Source organism: Gouania willdenowi, chromosome 21 (genome assembly GCF_900634775.1).
Source record: "Gouania willdenowi chromosome 21, fGouWil2.1, whole genome shotgun sequence".
NCBI classification, from domain to species: Eukaryota; Metazoa; Chordata; class Actinopteri; order Blenniiformes; family Gobiesocidae; genus Gouania; species Gouania willdenowi.
The window spans coordinates 10,601,901-10,613,439 of record NC_041064.1 but is presented as its reverse complement, the minus strand read 5'-3'; the positions used below and the strand labels follow the sequence as shown (position 1 = coordinate 10,613,439).

At 36.5% G+C, this 11,539-nt stretch overlaps 1 protein-coding gene across 1 annotated transcript; it reads right to left on the bottom strand.

The window, feature by feature from the left end:
- Positions 1–136: 136 nt before the first annotated feature.
- LOC114455180 (X-ray repair complementing defective repair in Chinese hamster cells 5) lies at positions 137–11,481 on the bottom strand. Its single transcript, XM_028436233.1, has 21 exons — positions 11,275–11,481; positions 10,574–10,687; positions 9,710–9,893; positions 8,741–8,789; positions 8,526–8,648; positions 8,187–8,369; positions 7,954–8,068; positions 7,098–7,236; positions 6,896–7,008; positions 6,734–6,796; positions 6,235–6,372; positions 6,059–6,149; positions 4,702–4,832; positions 4,401–4,597; positions 4,209–4,299; positions 2,612–2,681; positions 2,400–2,509; positions 937–1,033; positions 736–803; positions 588–659; positions 137–465 (listed from the first exon to the last, which is right to left on the bottom strand). Exons 1-21 carry the CDS (start codon positions 11,281–11,283, stop codon positions 451–453), a joined length of 2,172 nt encoding a protein of 723 aa, XP_028292034.1. The 5' UTR covers positions 11,284–11,481; the 3' UTR covers positions 137–450.
- Positions 11,482–11,539: the final 58 nt, after the last annotated feature.

Here is an 11,539-nt window from a genome sequence, read left to right as displayed (position 1 = left end):
ATGATAACACACACTTATTCAAAGTTTAGGCTTTTCTGTTACCATAAAAAAGACTGATCAACATAACAGAGCCAACACTGGGATACTGTCCCCATTAGAGATTTCCATCGCTGGAAACTATATTTAAAATTCCAAGTTTCATTAGAACAAAAACAGAATCTTTATTTAAAAACTATTACAGATTATTTGACATTTAGCAGACATTGGGATGGAAATATCTCAGTCTGTTTGAGAAGGAAGAAAAACCTTTCTACACAGCATGTGTGAGGTACAATGAGTCAAACTGAGACTTGTTTATGCACATATTAGTATCATCAATTGCAAGGTTTCATTGGTCAATGAGTGGGAGCCGGAACAAAGGACGGATTTGCTTTTTTGGTGTGACGGGTCAAAAGATTGCATTCTTTAGATTTCTGTGGTCACCAGCAGACACTCCTACAGCCTCCCTGCTTACATCATGTCCAGCTGCACAGGAAGAGGAAAAAAGATGATGAGAGTTCACATCTGATGTCCTGCTAGACCAAAGGCACACATACACACACTGCTTTGACCAAGGAAAAAAAATGTCACAAAAGAACAATTCTTACCAAATCATCCACATCTCCGGGATCTTCAGCTGGATGTGCAGCTGCCTCCTCAATCCTCTCAGTGACTAAAAACTGTGAAAAAAAAATTGGCTTTAGTGAGAAAACCTAAAGATAATACAAAGATTATTTTATCCATGCAATACTTCACCTGACGCGCTTCATTTCTGGTTACCGTGCTTCCTTCAACCTCGTCCTCGCTGATCAGAGTCACACCATCTGTTCAGCCAGCACAAATAAACCATTTGTAACCTCTTGTGTTGAAGAGTGAAGACATAACATTTATATTGTGAAATGTTCAGGGAGAAAAGATAGCAGCGTCTAGAAATGACGAAGAGAATGTTGATCATACCTTGAACCAGCAGTTCCCAGAAGCTCTCCAGCCCTTGGGTTGGGATGCTACTTTTCAGTAATTGGAGGTAGCTGTTGTAAAGATCAGCATTCCCCAGCTGAAACGCACCAAAAAATTAATACAAACATTCAAATTCCATTTGAACGGTCCATCAAATCTCACTGAAGTCATGTGCCCTTTGCGGTCTCAAATGAAAAATAACACTTCCTCATGCTAATCTTTGGTTGCAGCTCTGAATCTGCAGTGAAACAGGTTCAGAGATGGCCACTGTCAAAAACTTTGGACGATTGTAGAACTTTAACTTTTTACTGTTTGCTCTCTGGCAGAATAAACGCTGGAAATTTTTTTAAAGTGTAACTAAACTAAAATCCCTTTTTTTCTGGCTTAAAACAAAAGTACTTGGGTATAAAATGGTGCTGTTGATTGATCCTGGTCCGACTCTCATAATTTTAGTCAAATTAATCAAATGTAGTATATTTTGTTGTAAAATGTCAGAGTGACTGTCCTCTATGGGTTGAAACCCAGCTATTACAATCGATTTTTGCTATTGGCTGAGAACAAGATCATGTGACGGTTTGGGACCATCTTGCGTCACAAACCACCACTGTTGGCCCCGCCCCTTCTACAAATTTAATTATAATAATTTATTATGAATGTATGTATTATTATTATTAATAATAAATTATATAAATACAATATAAAAAGACATTATATTACACAAAAAAATATTTGACAAAATAAAGTTCAATTGTAGTTCTAACCCTATTTAATGTTTTGTTTTTGATTAGAATGACTGATTGTCGTTCATTACAATTTTTATTTGAAAAAAATAAATATCCATCCATTCATCTTCTGCCAGCAAAATTAAATTTGCTGTTGTTCAATTGATTCCTTTTAAAAACACTTAGACACCTTGTTAATTGCACTATTTATTAGAAAGTAGAAATATGAACACTTTGATTAGAATGACTGTATATTGGTGTTATAGGCTATAAAGTTTTATTTTTTTACATTTTCGGTTGGTGGTGTGCCTTGGGATTTTTTTCAATGAAAAGATGTACCTTGCCTCAAAAAAGTTTGAAAAACACTGGCAAAGATTTTATAGTATAGAGTGGGCGTGTCTTAACTGCATCATGTAGCAGTAGTGTTTTAATGGCTGTGTTTGGGAGTAAATGAGCATTTCTTCTGTGCACAGAGTGCAGGGCAGCTGATAAAGTACTGCTGCTCATGTGAGCATGCTAAGCTTAAACCTTACTGGGAATTAGGAGATCTTTGTCCCACACTGTGTAGAATTATCTTGTGTGTGAGTAGCACACACTTGCATGAAAACTGGCCTGAGTTCAAGTCACCAGAAAAAGAAACAGACATGATTTTATCTGCTCACGGCTCTGAGCCGCCCATAGAAAAACATCCACTGGAATCCATCAGCATGAGCCTCTTAAAAACCAGGAGTGTTTGTTTACCTTCACAGACTGCTCCCTGAACGCCTCCACGCAGGTGATGCTTTTCATGTAGTAGTCTGTGCTCTTGTTGCCAAGCAACTGTTCTATCCTGTGAGTCAGCTGCTTACAGACTGGAAGGACACGGAGGTCACCACGACCACACAAAGAGGAAAACATACAATGAGACGGGACGCGTTACTAAAGGGAATAATACACAGACACATGAGACTCACCCTCTTCGAATGTAAGAGTCTTCTGTCTGATTAAAGTGCGGAAGTCTCGGGCGGGGTCTACACTTCCCACCTGAAGGGTTGAGGAAATTAAAGTCAAAAGATTAAAAAGAAATCCAACCTAAAATTTACAGTTTGGTCAGGATTGGAGTCATTACATTTTTTAATTACATTTACCAGAGTTCCTACAGCTTCAATTCAATTATATTCAAGACTTTTTATTGCTATTTGAAATTAAATTTAAGCCCAACTTTACAGTAAACACAATTGGGGGAAGAAAAACAAACGCAACATCAATTACATAGGGTTAGAGTTCATTATTTCCAGTGTCTAGTGCAGACGTGCCACTGGTAGCCCCCAAAGTAAACACACAAAAATACACCAAATGAAAGTAAAGTAAAATACACAAAAAAACAGACTAAAATAAACAAAAATCACCCCAAAAAACACACAATATGACTACAAAAATAGCCAGAAATCTCTAAAACAACAAAAACACAAAAAACTAAACCCATTAAGAAAAGAAAAAATCTCATTTTTTTTTAAACTAAAGTTACCATTTATTTTGAAATGTGAGACTAAGTACACTCATGAATTCATACTTAATCTGCATTAAAACTTAAGACCTATTTTTACATCAATGAATTTAATGGCTTTTAAGACTTTTTATGGATCTACGGTAACCCTGATTACCCATGTTCAATTACAATTACGGTGACTGGATTTTTTTCAAATTACAATTTAAAATACAATTATTATTTTCCCCCCGAAAGTCAATTACAATGGCGTCCTCAATTACACAGCCTCTAATAAATAACTCCCTAAAACATTTCCTTCCTCTTCTGTGAGCATCTCTTATGACAACAGGTCAGTTTTGACCAATTTATTAAGTCAGATGTAAAATACACAAAAAAATGTTATAGAGCATCTAATTTGTTTCTCCTCTCTTGGTTACCTTGTTGGGCTTTTTTCCCATGAATATATTGGTATTAATATTTTCATTTGAGCCTTTTTTCTGTCTATATACACCTCAAGTTATTCTTTTTTTTAAAATGGTAAAATGGTTCTCAAGAGAACTGATAAGTAGTGGGAAAAGTTGATGTGAATCATATTTTAATTATTGTTAACTACGAATGTGTAAGAGATAGATTTGTAACATGGTTCCCCAGTTTTGTGTTTAATGAAATTGTAATTGACAGTTTTTATAGAATTTCCATGCCAATTACAATTACGTCTTAATTGTAATCAATTATCATTTACAAGATTACAATTATAATTGACCCCGACCCTGAGTGTGGTTATATCTTTGGACACAAGTGTCATGAAAGGGTACCTGTAGTGAAAATGTATAGAACAAAAATGTGTTTAATATATTACCAATTAACAAAATGTCGAAATTCTAAAATTCTAAAAATGACTTTTTAGAACAATTTTATACCTTCGTTCATAAACTATGGAGAGTCGCCATTTTGGACAGGATATGACGTACTTTCGTTGATCGGCCTGGCCTGTCGCTTTAAATAAATGGTGCATCGTGGGAGGTATAGGCGCATTAAATACATTGTCACTACAGGTACCCTGTAAGCTGTTCAAGTCTCACCGAGGTAACCGAGCCTTCAGCAATGTCAGCCAGATTAAACTCCTCATCTGCTTCGTCTTCTTTTGCCTTTTTAGCCTCTGGCTCATCCGAACTATGAGATAACGTTTGAAAAATAAAAACACCAAAAAAACCCTGTTTTTAGCTACATTAATTGTAGATATTCAAAGACACGGAGTGAAAACAAACTCTTACTCTTTGCCAAAGATCTGTGCACTCGTCTTCAGTTTCTTCTTCTTCTCCACTTGAGTGAGAGTAAACTTGTTCTTTATCTCTCCCAGTGCAGATTGGCAGCGTTCTCTAATGACCTCAGGGCATTCGAGCGTCGCCTTCAGCCATGACTCCATAGCAGGAAGAGGAGTGCCCGGGTTCACTGCCCGATGATGCAAACACTGAAGAACATTTGGTGGATAAAAGGCACAAGCAGGATGTGACGGAGATGCTTAATCTCACTCTACTAAGGGAGTGCTTATTTGTTGAAAACGAACTTCAATACCTGGAAGAGTCTTTGAAAGGCAGGGTTAGGGATATCGTGGACTTTGAAAATGTCCTTCTGTTTGCCATCCTCATCTTCCTCCACTAACATCATAGAGTCGATGAGAGAGTCCACAGCAGAGAGCTGCTCATCTAAAAAAAAAAAAGAGGAATACTTGATCAAAGGTTATCCCTTTAGTTTATGTACACAGACTCAATAGACACTCTTTATTTTAGAAAAATATAACTATTTTAAAATCTACAGGGGAAGTCTCTTTGTTGATATTTAAAGGTGATGTTCTCATATTGCTTGTACTTGTTTTTAATATTTATATTTGAATAATTCAGTGTTTATATTTTCTAATTTGAGCTTTTATTTTATTAAATTTATGTGTGGAAGCGTATGCATAATGAATATACAAAATGTATGATTCTATTTTACTGTTCCTTAAAGAGAGAGGATTACGTTTGGGTGTCACCACGGTAACAAGATGCAGATGTAAACAGCTTACCTACGAAGCCATACTAGCTTGGTCTGAAACAGAACTTTTCTTTGATTTGATTTCAATTCCTGTTTTATGCAATACTCTTACTGAATCAAATGCATTCAAAAATGTCAAGAATAAACATGCAAATACACACGATATGTGATACAGGCACTACTGGTGTAGTACAACAGCATAGTAGGGCCACATTAAAATAAAAAGAAATCCGAGCACTACAAGATTAAGGTCGTAATATTCCAAGAATAAAGTCATAATTTTATAAGAAAAAAAGTTGTAATAATTTGAGATTACGGTTGTAATATTTTGAGAATAGAGTCATAATTTTAGTTCCTCCATCACAAACGAGGCTATTTGCTCCAAATCAGTCTCGTTCTTTTGTCGGAACAAACGCAAAGTGGCTTTAAAGTCCTTAAACTGATGACAGTGTGGTGATAATGAGTAAGTCACCATGTGTGAAACCTAGAGAAGTATAATCTCACCAAATGTTCCACATTCTCCATAACGCACGAGTGACCACAACACAGACAAGATCCTGTTTATTTTCATAAATTTACGACTTTAATCTCAAAATATTACAATTGTAATCTCATTAAATTACAGTTATTAAGAAATGATTTTATGATCATAAAATTACAACTTTACTTTTGAAATATTACTACTTTAATCTCATAGTGCCCAGATTATTATTTTTTTTTTTTTTAAATGTGGCCCTAATACTGTGTAAGTGCTAGTTTGAAAGGAGGAGTGGAAAGTAACATGAGCTGATAAAACCATAATTAAAAGGAGCTGCAATTTAAACTAAATTATAATAAACATTTTAGTGTTAAGTAGAAGCCAGTTCTGTTTAGTGCTTATAATAAAAATCACATTTACCAGATGGCGTAAACTTAGAGTTGTTCTCCAGAGAGGGAAACGTAAAATGTCTGAGGTCTTCCATGAAAGGCAGCTGAACGTACATCAGACACTACAGAGACAAAGACAGAGAGTGTTTATTAGCTCTATGCTATCTACTCTATCTAGCTCAGGCTCATCCAGCTCAATGATCTCACCTCATGGTCCTGTTTGATACATGGAAAAGCGGCGCCCACCTGAGGGTTGCTGCGCCGGTCATACGCATAACGCACAATGGCGACCATTTGAAGCTCGTGAAGAGCTTGGATTAGAGCCGACAGCGCCACAGCTGCATGCTGCTCAAACCACACAGCACACAAAACACGTCAGTGGAATTCAATCCCAAACCCTGGAAGTTCCTCCCACCCAACACCAGAAACATCGACACCTTATCCCTTTTCAAATCTAAATTAAAACCCACCAATCTGCATATTCTCTGTAATTCAGTGTTTCATTTTATTTCATAATTTCTCCTTCTTCTTTCTTTTCTTTTTCTTCTTTTTTGTATTATTATGTTTTATATTGTATTGCACTGTTTTTTTATTATACTGTTATTAGTGTAAAGTGTCCTTGGGTGAACTGGAAGGTAATTTTAAATAAAAATATTAATAATAGTCATGTAGCTAGCTGCAGAGCATCCCTGCTCTCCATCCTCACCTCGTCATCCTTCCCAGGAAATATCTTGATGACCTGCGTTCCCATGAACCGATGACGTTGGACCTGAAAACAGCAAAAAAAAAAAAAAAAAAAAAAGAGGAAAAAAAATCAGGACAAAGACTAAAAAAAAAGAAGAAATCTACAGATTCTTTAGCACCATACCGAGCTTTGTTTGGTGAAACCCAGCACAGCAAAACATTTCCCATCATGTGTATATTTCATCTGTTCTTGATCAACCTTAGAGAAAGGAACAATGTCACTTCCGTAACGGAAACCTGTGAACAGATAGGATAGATGAGCTTCATAAATCACAGGAAACGACTGCTAACGGGTGCTATTAAAGTAAAAATAGACTCTTCCTAACCTTGAATAATGTCTTCTTTCTGCACTTCTGTCTCATTGTCATCGTCCAGGCAGTACACGGTTTCCCTCTTCACGTCATCTTTCTGGTTGGTCTGAGCATCGACTGTCTTCCATGATTTCTTCAGCTTCTCTTCCGTCACCTAGCAGACATTTTAAGTGACTTTTTGGAATTAGGAAGCCATGATTTAATGTGTGAAGCTGAATGGCAGAAAAATGTGAAACAGCTTCTAAATTATATTAAAAAAAAAAACCCTCCTAATTCTACATGTTTACATGAGAAAAATTTTTCTCACTAATTGTCAAATTATTTGTCTGTGTTAGTGTTTTTCTAAATATCCTTATTTTGTCTTTAGTACCATTGTTTTCATGATTATTACTTCTTCTTTCTTAATATGTCTTTGAATGTTATAGAGCTTTAGTTCATTTTGCATAGATTAAGATTAATGCTATAGTTTCATTTTAAAACTATTACACTTCTACGTTTGTGCTAATCTTGTGTATTTTAAAATTTTGATGACCAAATGATCTCTTTTGAACTATTTGCTGATAACAGAACTGTCAAGAGGCACCAGAGGAGCGTTAGTTATTTATGGATTAATACAATCCTTGTGTTTGAATTGTTTTTATCAGATAAATCCATAGTATAGGATTCATTGATCAAAAAATAAATAGAAACAAAATCGAGGATCATATGATTAAAAAAACATGTAAAAAGTTACATTTGCTGCTTGAAAGTTTGTTTTCATTTCCGCCATACACTATGATTTTATTTCATAAAAACATATAATGGGTACAGTTCTAAGCATACTAATTTCAAAATGAATGAGTGAATTAATTTATTTTCGTGCTTCACTTACTGCTTTGTAACCAACAATACGGATGGAGAGGGCGCTGCCAATGGTCAGCTGACAGGGCCACGCCATGGGTCTCCTCTCAATACGTTTAAACATACACAGTTGCTCAATGGCACTCCTGTAACATCATTACAACATGGAAAAAACAAGCTCCCATCACACAAATCAGCCCAATCCACAACCTTTTAAACAAGCAGCCTGACACAAATGAAACATGATGGAAACAAATCTACAACCTGAAGGTGTAAATTTGTTCCAGTCCTTCTTCCTCATCCAGGGTCAACATGATGTGCTTCACCATGTCCAGGCCTTCCTTCTGTTCTTCAGAAAGTCCTTTACCAGTGCCAGGGTGGCCGGGGCCTCTTCTGTCCTGGTCTCCAGGAGCCTCCCCATCACCTTCCTCTGCAGGAAAGGGCAGACTGAACAGCCCCAGTGAAGAAACAAAATGGCCCAGTGTCATTCACTCATTAAACACTGGCTCAGTCAGAATAAATAGTAAAAAAAATGAACGAAGCTTCTTTAAACTTTTGCATGAGAAAAATAAATTGATTAGAAAACATGAGTCTGAGTCTTACAAGAACTGCAGAGTGATGTCTGCTTGTTTCAGGTTTTCAATGATGACGTCGAGGTTGTCTGAGCTGACCGGGCTGTTGAGGTCAGTCAGCAGGACGATGTTGCGTCGATCCAACTTCTTCCCCCTAAAAGGAAAAAAATTCAACCATGTTTACCAACACGAGTTTTGTCCATTTCTGGACTACTTTTTAGTAGTACGATGGATGCAGATACCTACCCTGTTTCTGTCTCAAAAATATTCATGCACACCACAAGAGCATCCAGCCCTGGAGACACTTGTTAAGGAGTTTGTACTCAATCAATGCAGCACATTAAATTAGAAAGATGATAATTAAATACTGTCATTAAAATATCATATTTGTCAGCCTTCTTGTCCAGTGGTTCTCAATATTTAGCTTAAGTACACTTATTTCTGAATCCAAGTGCCCCCTTTGTCCGACTACAACATTTTGCTCAAAAAACGATTTAAAAACAACTATAGAACATAATGATGGAATGAACAAGTAATAACATACTTTTTAGAGAATCTTATTTTGTAAATAAGGTGGTCCCCATCCTTTTTGGGTTTGTGACCCCATTTTGATATCAAAAATATTTGGCGACCCCAGAGACATTTTTAATTACTTTTTTGTTCACATTTGAGCTCATATATATATATTTTTTTTTTTACTGCATTTTAGTTAAACTAGATATAATAATTTTTAAAAATTCAAAAATCTATTTTAATTTTTCAGAAATTTCAGGACACCCCAATTAAACTCCAGGTGACCCCACACGGGGTCCCCTACCCTAATGTTGAAAAACTCTGATTTAGTGGCTCCTGAATAGATTTATTTTGATAGTTTTTATCATTTCCGGTCCTCTCACGCCTGGGGTGGGACCAAGACTGAGACTTTATTTGTTAATGTTCCTCTCTCTCCAGTACCCTGTAGTGCCATAGCGTACACTTAGGGGTACACGTACCCCCATCTGAGGGGGTACGCTGTTCTAGCCTATGAAGTGATAGCTAAATATGTAAACAATAGATTTGTTTTAGATACAGAAAATCCTATAAAAACAAAGCCCCAAATAAAAAATTTCAAACAGTACTGGTAAATCAGTTACATTACTTCCTGTGGTTACAATGAAACATGTATTGTTGTGTTTTCCACTAAAACACAAACGTTCAGCGCTATGTCAAAGATACAGTCAGCCTGCTGACTCTCAGGATGGATCTGATTTTCAATCTCCTCCAGAAGTTTAAAGTCTGGGACCATGAGGTTCCGGTGCACAGTGATGTTCTGATACTGGTCGTCATTGTCCAGAGGGTTTTTGGTGGAGTCGGTGCCGAACAGGACCAAAGCCAGCTCATCCTTAGTCTCTGCAAACACCTGAGATAAAACACGGAAAGAAACTCCATCACACTACTGACTTCACATCATTTACATAACATGAAACTATAAAAAAGGGGGAACTTCTCGATGAGAATTTGATTTAGAATTTTTTTTTAAAAAGTGCAGTCCTTTCTTAAAGTATGACATCATTCCTTTTAATAAAATCATTATTTTATTAAAAAAATAAAAAATAAAGGAATATTTTTCAGTCATCATTTTTCTACAGTCCCATTTTGTAAAATAAATCGTGAGAGAATCGTATTGTGAAACCAGTATCGCGAATCGAATCGTATCGGGAGTTGAGTGAATCGTTACATCCCTAAACTCTACACCTCATTTATTTTTTAAATACTTTGTTAATATATATTTTATGAGTAATATAGTTGTCTTTGTCATGTTTTATTTGGCATTAGTAAATAATTATGCACATTTACAAATATTGTGCACGATATGAGTGATAACACGTGCCTTCAGATGTTTACTTGTCCTTTGGTGTGTCTTGGGCACACAAAGTTTGGGAACCACTGGGTCTAGACAAGCTACTGCAGCTGAAAATGCTGATGAAGGTCATGTGGTCTCTGACAGAGAGATGTGAAAATGTCTTCTACCATGGGATGGGTGTTTGTTAACAATGAATGAGAATGACATACACCTGATCGATTTATGTCAAACTGTACCTGCCGCTGGACAAACTTCTGGATGACCCTCTTGGCCTGGTCAAACGGGGACTCCTCTCCAGGGCCAGAGTTGGACATGTTGAAGCCCACATCCATGCACAGGATCAGAGCAGACTGCAGACAACACAGTCATTCAAATCAGGAGGCAAAACACTTTCATTTCACTTCATACACTTATTTATGTCTACTCTAAACACACTTTTGCAAACTAAAGAAACTCCATTAACATCTTTTACACGTTTTCTATAGCTTCAAAAAAGACCAGTAGGTTATAAAGAACAATAGTAGTAAGTCAGTAGAGGTAACAACGGGAGTGAACGACTACTCTAGCGTTATGACGTAACTGGTGAACTGGCTAAATGGTGAACGACTTCACACTGCAGAGTATAAAATGCGAAAAAAAAATATAAATATCCAAATCTAGCTGCATTAGATACAAGACAATGAAGTAAGAGTGTGCTTAAAAACACGTAGACAAGGCCAACTATCTGCGAGGAAAGTCGAATTTGGTCACAATTTGAAATAGAAACCAGTGAAACCACGACACCACCCACAGCTCGAACATGTCTCGACTCGTCCCTGTCGTTGAAAGCTCGATATAAACAATTGGTTGAGTTATTTATGAAGCTTAAACACTTTATAATTCACATCAACGTAAACACACAACTTTCTCACTGAAAACCAGAAAAATATTGACTTACTTTAGCCATTTTATTTCCTCCTTTCAATCAATGCGTCTTACTCTGTTATGGTTCCGTCCGGAAACAGTGAAAAGAGAACTAAGGTTCCTAGTTTATATGTCTCGTAGAAACTGCACAGAAAGAGCATAATTATAGACATTTCACAGGCTGTGATTTATTAAAAAACATGACGCCGCAGTTAATTAAAAAATCCAACCAGTTCCAGTTATGTTGGTACGAGTGTGTTTTCACATTTAAGAGGTGCAAGAATCAGATGTAGGTCAAA